Source organism: Talpa europaea (assembly GCF_964194135.1).
Source record: "Talpa europaea genome assembly, chromosome: 1".
NCBI classification, from domain to species: domain Eukaryota; kingdom Metazoa; phylum Chordata; class Mammalia; order Eulipotyphla; family Talpidae; genus Talpa; species Talpa europaea.
In genome coordinates, this window is record NC_140073.1 from 53,755 (window position 1) to 68,322 (window position 14,568).

The 14,568-nt window shown below is 52.5% G+C and overlaps 1 protein-coding gene across 1 annotated transcript; it reads left to right on the top strand.

Moving 5' to 3' along the window:
• Window positions 1-12,354: 12,354 nt before the first annotated feature.
• SCGB1C1 (secretoglobin family 1C member 1) lies at window positions 12,355-13,585 on the top strand (the record flags this gene model as incomplete). Its single annotated transcript, XM_084230948.1, has 3 exons — window positions 12,355-12,409; window positions 12,940-13,139; window positions 13,553-13,585. 3 exons carry the CDS (start codon window positions 12,355-12,357, stop codon window positions 13,583-13,585), a joined length of 288 nt encoding a protein of 95 aa, XP_084087074.1.
• Window positions 13,586-14,568: the final 983 nt, after the last annotated feature.

Consider the following 14,568-nt stretch of genomic DNA (forward strand, 5'->3'; position numbering starts at 1 on the left):
AAAAATAAAAAAACGGTGAGAATAATAAGGCACTAATTCAAAGTCCAGACCCTTCCAGCTTTTGATACAAAATGTCTGGGGCCTCTCTCATGGTGCAAGGGGGTAAGTCAGCACTATCAAGCTCCTGGCAGCCACTGTGGCATGAGTTCCATGCCCAGCCTGGGAGCTGGCCCACATGGTGCAGTAGACCTCTCCAGTCTCGCCCACTGCCAACCTCAGCAGAGTATCTCTGCATCTCTGGCCTACAACCCCATCTTGTATGCATAAATAAATAAAAATTTTACAAAATAAACAAGTACAAGAGGCCTGAAACTTGTACAAAATTATGGGAAGAAAAAGACAAAATTTTGAATGGAGCAATGACATTTCATAAAACAAAATTTGAAATAACTAATAAAACCTTCCTGTGACTAGTTCATTGCCTTTAGAAAAAGAAATTTAGAACATAATAGAATGAAATTCCTGTCTTCCAAGTCAACTTGTCACAGATCAATATAAATCTAGTGTCCTACTGTAACAGGGTGGTCCCCAGGAAAGGGGGAGTTTCCAGGTTTCCTGTCCCACCCAAAGGAGGGTGGAGCTGAGCAGGGAGTAAAGAAGCTGCACAGGAGACTGAGGAAAGAAGGAAGCAGGATGGAGCCAGAAGACCTGGAGGAGGCACAGGGAGCCAAGAGACACGTGAAGAAACTGTGTTTGCCTTTTGGTCGTGGACTGATTGACACACATGTGGGTGAGAACCATGGGGTGGTGACAATGGCAGTTTTTGTCTTAATTTTGATTTTGCTCTTTTCCTCTCAGACATGTCTGGTTGTTTCTGATACTTTTCTGTGGGTCCCCACTGGAAGATGCTTTAGACTTGTGGCAGCTTTAGGGCCATGCTCTAGGCCAATCCTGCTGGGTTGACTTTTACCCAAGAGGGAATGGGTAACTTTGGGTGTTTGATTTAGAAACTATAATCTTTGTCTCTCCTGTATTGTTTACTAATTGTATTAAAGTTCCTTTTCATTAAAGTCTCATGTTTTGTGTTGATGTGGTGGATGGCAGAACATATTTAGAGCAAGCAGGTTTGCAGGGTCTGGGGTGCCCCTCTCCCTGGTAGGCAACACTACCAAACAGAGCACTTTCATTTTCTGACTCATTCTAGAACTGAAAACCTGATTATTTCAGTGGAGGTTCCATAATAGACAAGAAATACGGTGATATCAAAATTTATATTGATTCATCTGTGAGTTCAACAGTGAGCCTATTTCTGGGTAAGCCTGCAAACCATACAAGGTCAGAAGCATCATAAATGAAGAGGGTGCTAAGGCTCAAGGAAAAGAAAGAAAAAACACTGGGGGGCCTCCCCAGTGGCTCAGTGGTGGAGCGCTGGGCTGCGAACCTGCCTGCAGCCTCTGCTGCATCGGTTCAATCCCCGGCCACCGGCGAAGGTCCCACATGGCACAGCAGACCTCTCCTGTCTCACCTGCTGTTCCCCTCAGCAGTGTATTTCAGTCAGTCTGCCTGTTCTGTTCCCCGCTGTGGCTCTGGTGAATCCTCTCACCCTCCCGCGCTTCTGACTGTACCCAGTGCTTGTATAAATAAATAAATAAATCTTAAAAAAAAAAAAAAACACTGGGAATAGCAAGAGTCATATGAGGAACCAAAGAATGCCAACAATATTTAAATCCCATTTTTTAAAAAGGAAATTTTATTTTTGCTAAAAAGCTACCCTATAAATGAATTTTGTCAACTGTCAATGACAGTAAGTCACTAGTACATAGCAGACGACTATTGCAATGTCTATCCGTGACCTTTATTGTTTTTGACGGGGTGACTTTCAAAGTGGCAATGATAGCAACAAATGTTGTAGTCTCAACCCATTTGAGCAATGTTGAAATGGAATTGTGTACCGACCCACAAAATGGACATCCTCATCAACATTTCCACCCAAGACGTAAAGACACTCGAGTCTTCCCCATCTATCTTAGAATTTTTAGATTGTCACCATCTTCGGAGGAAACGTGGGCTATTTACCTGTATCTCACTTTGAATTTCCAAACCGTTATGATGCAGCAAGATCATCGGGTGGGTGTCGCCACTGTGAGTCCTGTCCTCCTTTGTCAGGGCTCTCCTAAGAATTGGAGTGAAGTCCCGACCTGGGCCACGGGTGCGTGAAGGTCTGATCACTGTTGTGCTTTGAGTGCTCTGAGCAGAGGACTCAATGGAACAAGGTAAAAATGCACCATGGTCCACCCAGGAGCTCGCCCTGCAGCTGTGTCCATCACACCATGGGTCCCCCTGGAGCTGGTCGCTGCCTGTGACAGAAGCTGCACAGACTCTCTGAGCACCTTCATCCTCCCCGTAGCCAGAAGCTCTGCCCTGGGGGTGCAACAACCACACCATCTCCTCACTGGGCCATGAGGGATTAGCGCCTGCCTGGCAGTGTCATTCCAGGCATCGAGGCCCCTGACAGTTGAAAGAGAGGTGGGTAGGGCTGCTCCAGCACTTCCCCGTGCCCAAGAAGATGCCAGGTCTGTGCTTCCACCTACACTGAATAAGGAGAGAGAGGAGCTGACTGGCAGGGGCACCAAGACTACCCGCTCTTGTCCCGACCCGCGGGATACATAGGCACATAAGAGAAGGGCTGAGGATTGAAATGAGGGCCTTGAGACAACTTGATGCTAGCGCATGCTTCTTTATTTTCCCTTTTCCTTCTCTTACTTTTCCATGTCTTTCTTTTCCCTGTCTTTCTTACTTCCCTGGCCTTCTCTCTGCTCCTCTCGCAGCACTCTCCTCTCTCATGGTTCTCCTCTTAAATCTCTTTTCTTCTCCCGCTCTCTCCCGCATTCTCCTCTTATATCCTGGTAGCTCCTCCCCCGGTACCTCCCAGTCTCATGTAATTTACAGGAAAAACCTGTGGTTCTCCGAAAGCGAAACGTAAAGCGAAACTTAACTCATGGCATGCATACGCAACACGGTGCATGCTCCGGACGGCTCCGGACACCCTCTGCTGAAATGGAAGGTTCTAGGCTCAGGCAGGCCCAGGGGGTGTAGGTTTTTCTTTTTGTGGCTCCAATACCTGAGCCACAGTTTCCTCATCTGTACAAAGGAAAGTATCTCCTCAACTCTAGAGGTGGACACGACCCCTTCACCTGTTGTTGCTGAGCGCCCACTGTCTGCTAGTTGCCTAGGACACGAGCTGAGCTGAACCCACAGCTCAGGACACCCTCACAAGCAATCGGGGACACAGGGAACTTCAACAGACACACAAGAATTCTGACGGGAAGTTTGAGATACCACAATCTTCCCTGGAAGGGGCACCTGACACGCTCCTGGCCAAGGGGGCATCATGCAGGGCTCCAGTGGAATGACCCTTGAAGTGGACTCGGTCAGGTGAATGGGGTGGGGGAGAGAGAAGGAGGCTGTCAGAGAGGGGCCGCAGGCCTCAGACAGCAGGAGCAGATGGCAAGACTCTCGCAAGCTTGTCTGGAGGCTTGGACTTTAGCCTGAGTGAGGACATGGGAGTCACTGAAGAGCTCTTTGAGGCTGTAAATAAATGACGTGACCCACAGGTTTTCTTGTGAGGGCAGCGAGGACCGAGGGAAGGACTGAGACAGCCCTCGGGAAACATCTGGTTCCTCCCTTTCCTCTCCCCAGGGAGGCAAAGATAGGAGGACATGAACCAACCCACCCAAGACAGCAGCAAAGTGCCCTTGCTCGCCAGGTACAAATTCAGACCCCAGGCCCAGCTTCAGAAAGGACCATCCACGGATCAGTGGGTCTGGCCCTGCCTTGTCCAGTGGCGGGTGACCAGCCCACCATCGAGGACTGTGGATTTTACAGACACACGTGACCAGAGACGTGGCTCTAACTTCATTATCCACTTCATGTTTTCCAGTTTCACATTTTGAATTTCCTGACTTAATTCTTCTCCTTGATTCCTTTATAAAGCGTGCAAGTAAGTCACTTAAGTGCAGCATTTTCTCTGGTGGCACCATGAAACAAGTGGCAAAGGGATGATCTTACTGAGCATTTCATCAGCAGAAATGTGGATTAATATCCTAATATTATACGATCAACAACTGGTCACCTATTCTATGATAAAATGCCTTCGCCTTTCCATCTGAAACATCCTCTCTTCATCTCTAGAGAACAGACCTACTTTGTCTGTTTTAGAAGTTATAGAAAATAACACCTTTTTAGAAATTACAGAAAATAACACCTACATTTTTTATTAACACTCCTTTTATGAATGTTCCATAATTGGAAAAATGTAACAAACCTAGATGCGACTTCCTATTTGTATGCAATTTACAGATTCCATGCAATTCCAATACAAATCACCATGGTGTTCTTCAATGAATTGGAACCAATAGGGCTCAAATTCATGTGGCATCACAGCAACCTCTAGTAGCGAAAATTCTTCTGACTAAAAGGGTGGAGGAGAAAGGAGCTATTGTTGCGTTGGGCAACACCACGCTGCTAAAGAAAGGGGAGTCGGGAGTCGTGGAGCCGGCTACATAATGCAGGATGCTGCTGAAGCACAAGATCCTGGCCTTCTTATTGATCCACAGCATCGGTTATAAGTGCGAGGAGCAAAAGGAAAGGGGAAGGAGATGAAGGGATAGGAGATGAAAGAAAGGGGAAGAATGTAGAAGATCAGGGATTGTGAGTCTGCCCTCCAGGCACTTCTCATCTGCTGGATGACTCGGTATTGTCATGGAGGTCACTCCCCAATCCCCAGCCATGGTTCTAATCTTATCAACAAGGCTTCCACTGATCAGCTTCTGGGGTCCTTTGTTATACATCAGTCCTCAGCACCCCGGGGCGTTCCTGGTCATACCTTGGTGATGTATAAGTCGAGAGTACATGTTATACATTGGTCCTCAGCCCCCTGGGTGTTCCCAGTCATACCTCGTGATGCATAGCCTTCCCAGCGTGATCCAGCTTTGTGCTGTTGTTTGATTTGAAAGGGCACCTTGAAGGGTTGGGCTCTGCACCTAACTGACTGGGCCATCTTGACCTTGCTTAAAACTATAGGTGATAAAAACAATCGGTTTAGGAGTAGCAGACCCACAAGGTATTACACTCCCAGACATCAAAGAATACTACAAAGCTATTATAATGAAAACATTATTGGAATAAAAACAGACACAGAGACCAATGGTGAACTAAACTATGTCACAGGAGCTAAGACTATACATTGGAACAAGAATAGCCTCGTCCATAAATGGCGCTGGGGAAACTGGATTGCAACGTGCACAAGAATGCAACTAGACCACTACCTCACACCATACACAAACCAACTCCAGTGGATGAAAGGCTTGCATGTGAAACCTGGCACCATAGAATATACAGAAGAGAACATAGGCAAACACTCCATGACATGATGCTCAGAAACGTCTTTGAGGTTTCTTCTCCAGAAGCAAGGAGACCAGGGAGAATGTACACAACTGGGGATACAGCTAGAGACGGTCATCAACACAGAGACACCCGCCGAATGGGGGAAAATAGCGGCACACCTATGACAGATAAGGGACTGATACCAAAGATATACAAAGAGCTTACATGACTCAACAAAAACAAACAACCCAGTCCAAAAATGGAAATGCAAATCAAAACCACAATGATCTACCACCTCACTCCAGTGAGAAGGCCCCACATTAAAAAAGAAAAACTGGAAACAAGAAATGCTGGAGAAGCAGAGGAGACAAAGGAGCCTCTGACAGTGCTGGTGGGAGCACAAACTGGTCCAGCCACTGATACAGTTAACAAGTTTGTCTTTCCCCCATTTTTTGCAATTCCCCTTATCTAGCATTAACAGGATTGATGACTTGTCTTTCCCATTTGTTGCAGCTTCCCCTCCCCTTGGGAAGAAAAAAAAGCTGGCGCCACCGGTTTCCCTGTAGACCCTTCCCGCTCGCCCTAAGGAAAACAAGTTGGCGATCACCCGTCTCTGTGCCTTGACACCTTCCCCTTCCCTTAAGATGAATGAGCTGACACCCATCCATCTCCCTGTTGAGCTGGCGCCCACTTGTCTCTGTGCGGACCCCTACCCCCTCCCCTTCGCGGATGCCTACCCATCTCCCCCTGTATAAATACCCCTGCCCACTGCCAAAGAGGAGGATGGTGGTTTTTCGGACATGAGTCTGCCGCCCTCCTCATTTGTCGACAAATAAAACCGCTTTCCTTTTCCTCAAACTTAGTTTCCTTTTATTGGCTGAGGGAAACTGAGGCCGGCGTTCGGTAACACCACTATGGGCAGATGTGTGGAAGGTCCTCAGAACACTGAAAACAGGTCTACATATGATCCAGCATACCACTCCTAGGAATCTACCCAAGGACAGAAAAAACAGGAAACCTGAACTCCTGTGTTTATTGCAGCACTATTTACAGTAGCCATGGTATGGAAACAACTCAAATGCCACAAAACAGATGAATGGATGAAAATGTTGAGGTATAGATACACCATGGAATATTACTCTGCAATCAAAAAGACAAATTCATGCCACTTGTGGTGATATGGATGGAGCTGGAAGGGATGATGCTAGCCACAATAAGGCAGGAGAAAGATAAATATCAGATTGGTGCGAGCCAGGCTACCCATGCTGTTTGACAGGGTCCAGGCAGGAGGGAAATTCCTGAAAGGTTGGGAAGCTCCGCAGCCAGCTCCAGCTACTTCCTTTCATTTGTTTATGGCAGTTTTCACAATCATGGAAATTTTCTATAAAGCTTTAAAATGACATTATAAGTATTGACGTTAATGCTTGTTTTGGTAATGCGCACTACAGCAGCTTAACAAATGTACATTCCAATTGTATGGGGGATATAAAAATAAAATTTATTATTTTAAAAAAAGCTAACTAAAAAAAAATTAAAAAATTTGAGTATTTTGAGAGTATAAATAAATAAATAAATAAATAATGTACATTCCAACATAATTGATAATGTGACGATATCCAGTATTTCTCCATGTCCCCTGATTTGTAAATCACTTACCATGAGCAATGCTAAAATCTTCAACAAATCATGCTTGAAGGAACTGTTGGAACCAAACCTGGTAGAAGTCCTCACAAGAGGAGGCACTGAGGCGCCCCAGAGACAAATTGGCCTGAAAAAAATGCACCACATACTGTTCCCACAGTAGGGGGACCCACTGTCCCAGCAAACTAGGAAGCTGCCTTCTGATCTTACAATGCCTGCTTGACCTTTATGTAGTTAACTAGCTTGGCCACATAAGTCATACTCTGTCTAGCTCTTGGTTCTAGTTCTGAGAAATTTACTTCACTTAAAGAAAAACTGTAATCAGGTTAATCATAGACGAGGAAATTTGAGTAAAGATTGTGCACTGTTAATAATTTAAAAATAACCTCTAGAGAATGTAAAAATAAAATCGCATGATTGCATGATAAAATAACAAATTTCCGATGCATAAATAAAACTCCGCTGAGGCTATCAGGAGGAGATACTAGTCACCTGATCAAGTGTCAGTGTCTCCTCATTCCCTCATTCCCGCTGCCGCCTTCCTTACCTTTGTGGACCCTGCCTTGGCTGGAGCTGGACTCCAGCATCAGATGGTTTCACTTACCTGTGAAATATAGAGAAACAGAACAAAAGGTAAAGAAAAAGGCAACCCTAGCAGGCTGACCAAGAGCTGAGGCATTCAGGAGGGGGGGGGAGGGAGGGGGGTGAACAGAGGGGAGGGAAGAACACAAGGCGACGGGTCATGGGTGCTATGGTGGTGGGAGAACTATGGGGACCACCCCTGAGGGGAGAAACCAATAACTACACAGAAATGAACAACTATGTAAGAAAAGAACAAAAGGGCCTCCTGGTGGCACAGGCAGTTGAGCGCAGTGCTGTGAAGCTGTCCGCAGCCTCTGCAGTGGCGGTTCGATCCCCGCCAGCCGCAGATGCCCACATGGCGCGGCAGATCTCTCCTGTCTCCCCTGCTGCTCCCCTCAGCAGTGTATTTCAGTCAATCTGCCTGTTCTGCTCCCTGCTCTGTCTCTGGTGAGTCCTCTCACTCTCCCACATATCTGGCCTGTACCCTAGTTCTTGTATAAATAAATAAATCTTTAAAAAAAAGAAGAAAAAAGAGAGATGCTCTTTAAGGACAGGGAAGACCCTAAGACAATATAAATAAATGAATGCTCCTAAAGGGGGTCTCATCCTGAATAATGCTGCAGGCACTGCCGAGGCATCCCCTCCTCACCAATTGTTCTAGATCTCCAGGAATTTTCTCTGGTAGGAGCAGCAATTAAGCCTGCTGTGTGGAAATAATTGGGAAAAGGCTGTTTTCAACTGCAGTCTCTTGCAAGCAGCAATCACCTTTGGGATTAGAGCCATTCTAAAACTATGAAGTCATTCACGTTCAATATTAATGACAGCATCTTCACGCAGTGGAATGAAACTTGAAAGTTTTGTTCTGTCTTGTTTTAGGCTGAAGCTCCTTCCTTATGGAGGAGGACGCCCAGCACCCAAGGACCTGTTCTGAGGATGGGTGGGGGCGCCCAGATTCCTTCCCTCCCCCGGCCTCCAAGAGGGTTACAATTTACCCTCATTTTATTTATTTTTTTAAAGATTTATTTACTTATTTATCCAAGCACTGGGTACAGTCAGAAGCACGGGAGGGTGAGAGAATTCACCAGAGCCAGAGCGGGGAGCAGAACAGGCAGAAGGACCGAAGGACACTGCTGAGGGGAGCAGCGGGCGGCAGGAGAGGTCTGCGCACCATGCGGGACCCTCGCCCTGAGGCCAGGGATAGAACTGGCGCTGCAGAGGCTGCGGGTAGCTTCGCCACCCAGCGCTCAACCGCTGCGCCACTGGGGAGGCCCTACCCTCATTTTAAAACCTCCAGTTCAGTACAAAACACAGATTTGGGAATCCAAATATATCTGGCCTTTGATCTCAGAGAAGTTACTGATCCATTTTGGACCTCAGGGTCCACGACTACAGGGTAGGAATAATATCTCTATGACGTCATTAATGGAGATCACATAACTAAAGCAACGAACTTGTTGCTCCAGCAGGTGCTCAATAAATGCTGATTCCTTTCTCCTATCCAGAGAAATTCAACTTCTCTCCAAAGCAAGCATAACAGAGGGACTGGCAAGGAAGGAGGTAACATCAGTTTAACATAGTAAAAGGTAAAGTGCAGCCTCCCCCCCCCCCCCGCCCAGTGGTCTAGGGGATAAATCTCAGTGCTGTCACCACAATGGTCTGAGTTCAAGCCTGGCTGGGGAGCTACCCACGTGGTGCAGCAGACCTCTCCTGTCTCGCCTGATGCTCCCCTCAGCAGTGTATCTCGGTAGATCCGCCTGTTCTACTCCCTACTCTGTCTCTGGTGAATCCTCTCACCCTCCCACACCCCTGGCCTGCACCCCAGTTCTTCTATGAAAAAATAAACAAAAACTTATTTGAAAAAAGATAAAATGGAGTATCTCCAAAATGTCCAGTTCCCACATGAGTCACTGTGGTTTACACAATCCCTGAAATAGGAGGAATCCTCTCAGCACCATCTATAGAGAAAAGATCTCAAGAGCTTAGAAAAGGGCCCTTCAGTGCCTCACATACTCCCCGTGAAGAAACTTTCCACCCCAATGGGTGACAGTGCCCAGCTGTCACTGCTGTGGGGTTTCTCGGATGCAGAGAGGGCCACTGCTTTCAATACACTGAATCGGTTAATAATAACCCACATCAGAAAACCAGAGACTTGTAGCCAGAGTGTGGCAGGCCGTGTGGCTCCTGGTCACTCAAGGCTCAGGAAAGCCTGGATTCTATTCAAGGGTTATTGTAAAGTCACCTCATGAGGCAGTTTCCAGGGTCAAACCCCCTTCAAGGCTCTGAATGGCCACATCACCTGCACGACAGGTAGTGATGCCTCGGCCCCCAGGCATGGGCCCGGGGCCCAGCACAGGTGGCATCTCAGACCCCATGAGAAATGCAGAGCTCCAGGCGCCATGCAACCCACTGGGTCAGAACCTGCACCCCGGGAGACTAGGACTCGACTCTGCCCTCCTGCCTGCTGGACCTGGCGTAGGGGGGGTGTCAGGCCCCCGAAAAGTTTACAATACATTCCCCAAATTATATCCTATGTCCACAGAAATAAAACACACAGGTCAATGGAACAGCGTGGAGAACCCAGAAAACCCACCCGGGGGTTGATCAGTGCAGCAAAGAGCAGCTGGCAGCAAACACGGGGGATGCGCCTTCATTCAGGGGCGCTGGGCACCCACAGGGTCACACTCGGCAATGTCCTGACCCCCATGTTCCTCCAGGACCCAAAGTGACCCACGCAGAACTCCCCACAGCCCGCCCCGCCCTGGGCCCCTGACATGCCGCTCTGCATCAGCCACCGGCAGGGAGACGTCCTCACCTCCCTCGCTCTGGGGCCGCTCCTGAAGAAACCGTGTTCCCGCAGGCAAGGACTTCACCCCAAGTCCCAGGAAGTGAGTGCCACAGCGAGCCCGGCTGCTGGGGAGGCGGGAGCCGGGCACAGGGGCGGGGCTGCAGGTGCTGGTGTAGGGGGCGCTCCAGGACTGGGGGCAGGCTGACCCTGACCCTGAACCTAACCCTACCCTTGACCCTGACCCGACCCTGACCTGGATCCTGACCCTAACCCGACCCTTAACCTCTAACCCCTACCCTAACCCCTAACCCAAACCCTAACCCTAAACCCTAACCCTGACCTTGACCCTAAACCCTAAACTCTGACCCTGACCCCTAACCCTGACCCTAAACCCTGACCCTAACCCCTGACCCTAACCCCTGACCCTAACCCTAACCCTAACCCCAACCCTGACCCTAACCCTAAACCCTAACCCCTGACCCTGACCCTAACCCCTAACCCTAACTGAACCCTGACCTATTCTTAAATGGCTCCAGTTGTAGTTCTCATGGGTCCAGGAATAGTCTGGAAACTGGTGAATTGACAGGAATGTAAAAAAAAAAAAAAAAGCTCACTTTGTAGCTTGCACCAAAACTCAAATTGTCCACAGGGAATTTAACTGCAACGTCATAAGATGTGATACTCGATGTGCACATTCTTGAATTCACTATGATGAGTAACACATGACGCCAAATGTTGAGCCATAAAAGAAAACGTTATGGCCCTCCTGGTGCGCAGGGTTGAGCCCCGAGCGTGATTCTGTCCACAGCCTCGGCCAGGGAGTGACCACAGGGCACAGCAGACTCTCCTGACTCGCCCGCTGCTCCCCTCAGCAGTGGATTCCAGTGGATCCGCCTGTTCTGCTCCCCACTCTGTCTCTGGGGAGTCCTCACTCCCGCACCTCTGGCCTGCGCCCCAGTTCTTGTGTGCATAAATAAATTTTTAAAAAGAGAAAACATTATAGCAACGCTTTATAAACTTAAAAGTATCTATTCTGCAAGACCGTCCAGAAAAGCAAAGGTAAGTCACAAGCGTCTCCACGGTGTCTACGGCGCTTTCCCTGAGGGCCGCCCTTTAACTGCTTCTCTCAATTTTTTTTTTACTTTCACATTTAGGGTGATGGCGAGTTATAGGGTGTTACTCTGTCTTCCTGGGAACCTGCCATGTACAAGGGACTGGGGTCTGTGATAAACAGGGCCAGGTGGAGGCGAGTGAGGGACAGGGTGACACAGGCCGTGGAGACAAGCCCATGTGAAGCTGCCAGGGTGGGGTGCATGTCAGTGCCCAGTGAGGACTCCCCAGTGCAGCGCTGGGTGGGGCTGAGCCCTGTCCTCAGGGGACCCTGTGGGTGAGCAGCCAGGCCCTAGGATGCGATCAGCCACCAGGTGGCAGCAGGGGACAAGAGACCGGCAGGGCCATGGGGAGGGAGTCCAGCAGCAGTTACCACAGAAACCCTGCCATGCCCAGGGGTGGCCCAGCTCTTGGCTCCTCAGGTCCACGTTCCATCCCCTGGGCCGCGGCTGCCCATCGCAGGCCTAGCCCATCTCCCACCACCCAGATCCGCAGACCCCAGGAAGCCCCTGCCTGCTGCCCTGCTCCTGCCCCAGCAGTAGCTGCTGGGACCAGCCCCAGTGCTCAGAGCCCAGGGCAGACCCACGGGCACTGGGGGGTGGGGGTGAGCCTGACCAGCAGCCACAGCCCAGCAGCTTGGTCGGGGCCTTGGAGCTCATCCCCGGTCCAGCCATCCATGCCCCAGGCGTGTCCACCCTACGCTGCCTGCCAGCTGGCCCTCCCACAGCACCCAAGCCTGCGTCCAGTTGGCACCCACCTGGCAGGCCAGGGGTGAGGACACACCCTCAGCTGCTCCACCTGCACGCTCACCTGCCAGGTCCTGATGGGCAGGTCAGACCTGCCCTGGGGCCAGGTGAGGCCCCAGGGGTATAAAGCAGGCTGAGGCGGCTCCGAGTCCCATTGCTGCGGCCATGAAGGGGACCAGCACCCTCCTCCTGGCGGCGCTCGCCCTACTCTGCGCCTGCGGTGAGTCTGAGCACCGACGGGTTTCCAGCACTCTCAGGGCGGGGTGGGGGGGGCAAAGGCCCCGAGCCCCTGGCAGTGAGCAGAGCCTGCTCCCAGAGGCCCATCCGCCACCCCTAAGGCCCTGCTGACCCCAGCCCCAGGCGGCCACCCTGGCCAGCAGCCAAGACCAGCAGAGCCCAGCCCCAGCCCAGCCCCAGCCCCAGCCCCAGCCCAGGCAGCCGGGCCCACCCTTGATGCCCAGGTCAGCCCGGCCGCACAGCAGCCGGAAGCCCCCACCACACCAGGGGCTTGCCATCCCCAGCCCCCCACGATCTCGGGGAGCCAGAGTGGACAGAGACAGCCGAGGGTGGGGTGACGGGAGGGCCGGGGCAGGCAGCTGCAGGGTGCTCTGGAGGAAGACCTGGGCAGGGTGGAGGGTGGCAAAAGGGCCACCAGGCAGGCTGGGCAGTCTGGAGGCCAGTGGCTGGGGCTGGGGAGGCCTAGGGCCGGCTGGGACGGGCCCGCCCTGGGTCATCTTGTCCACTGTGCAGGGCTGGCCACAGGACAGGACACCAATGACTTTTTCATGGACTTCCTGCAAACGCTGCTGGTGGGGACCTCAGAGGAGCTCTACGAGGGGCCCCTGGGCAAGTTTGACATCAACGACGAAGCCAGGGCTGCGCTGACCGAGCTCAAGTCCTGCATCGACGGCCTGCAGCCCATGCACAAGGCAGAGCTGGTCAAGCTGCTGGTAGGGCGGCTGGGGGGCCCTGCTCCCTTCAAGACCTCGGCCCTAGCAGGACATAAGCCCTGCTGCCCAGGCCTCTACCGAACAACCAGGGCAGCACCCCCGAGTTACCCCGCAGCCGCCCAGTCACCCAGAGTCACCCGCAGCAGCCTACAGCCACCCAGGCGCCCACAGCGGCCCCAGTCAGCCTACAGCCACCCCAGTCACCCCTAGCTACCCAGTCCCCCACAGTGACCCAGTCACCCGCAGCCGCCCCACAGCTGCCCACAGTCACCCGCAGCCACCCGCCGCCCAGCCTGCCAAGCCAGCAGAGGCAGCCTGGCAGGGTCCCGGGCAGCTGTCTGCCTGCAGCTGGGCCTTCTTGCTGCCCCGGGCACGGCGCCCCAGCTGCTGGCCCACACACGTCCACTTTCCAGGTGCAAGTGCTGGGCACCCTGGATAGCTCCTAGCGCCCTGGGCGCCGCCGCCAGCCAGCACAGCACAGCCAGGACGGCCGACCGCCGCGGTTGCTCCCCAGACTGTTGGATCAATAAAGCCTCGTGCAGCTCAGGCTCAGCTCCTGTCTCCCGCACGCGCCCCCACCCCGCAGGGCCCCGCAGAGCCCCTCCCCACGGCTGGCGCGGCGATGTGGCAGGGCAGGGCCCAGGGTGGCCAGAGGCCAGGTCCGCGGGGTGGCACGAGGGTGGCCGGCTCCGGGAGGGTGGGACGGACAGGTGGGACGGCTGCCACGGCACTGCGGGTGCTCAGGTGGGGGAGCCTGCTCACCGGCAGGTCAAGGCCAGGAGAAGGGCAGCGCTGGGCGCCCGGGCCCGGGGGTGGGGGCTGCGGGGAGAGCAGCCTGAGAAAGGCCGGGCTGGCAGCTCTCCATGTCCCGCCAGACCTCCGCCTGAACCCAGAACCCAGCCAGCCAAGCCGGCCTGCGCCTCGGTTTCCCCAGCGCGCCGGTCTCCACTGGGCAGGGCTGAGGTCAGCTCCGCCCACCCCACTCTCGCATGGCACCCCCCAGAGCAGCCCCTCAGCCTCCCACCCCGCTCCTCTGCCACCCTGTGGGAAGCCAAGCAGGTGCGGGGGTGGGGCCCAGGCAGAGCCCATTGTCCGTCTCACAGCTCTAGAAGCCTCCTCCACACCTGGCATTCTAGAGCTGGGGCGCCCCTCCCAATTCCAGAATCCCCCAGGGAAAAGGAGAGGGAGCGAGGGAGGAAGAGAGAGGGAGGAAGGGGGGGGAGAGAGAGAGGGGGGTAGCGAGAGAGAGGGAGAGAGGGAGGCAGGAGGGGAGGCCTTCTCCTCTCCCCTGTTCCAGACCCCCTAGCACCAAGGCCGGGGGCGCCTCTGAGGAATTTGGTCCGCAGGGTGCTCTGGGGGCTGCAGCTGGACCCGAGAGGTGAGGCCCCTCCACGCAGCCCCTCCCTGCACCCCCAGCACAGCCTCAGCC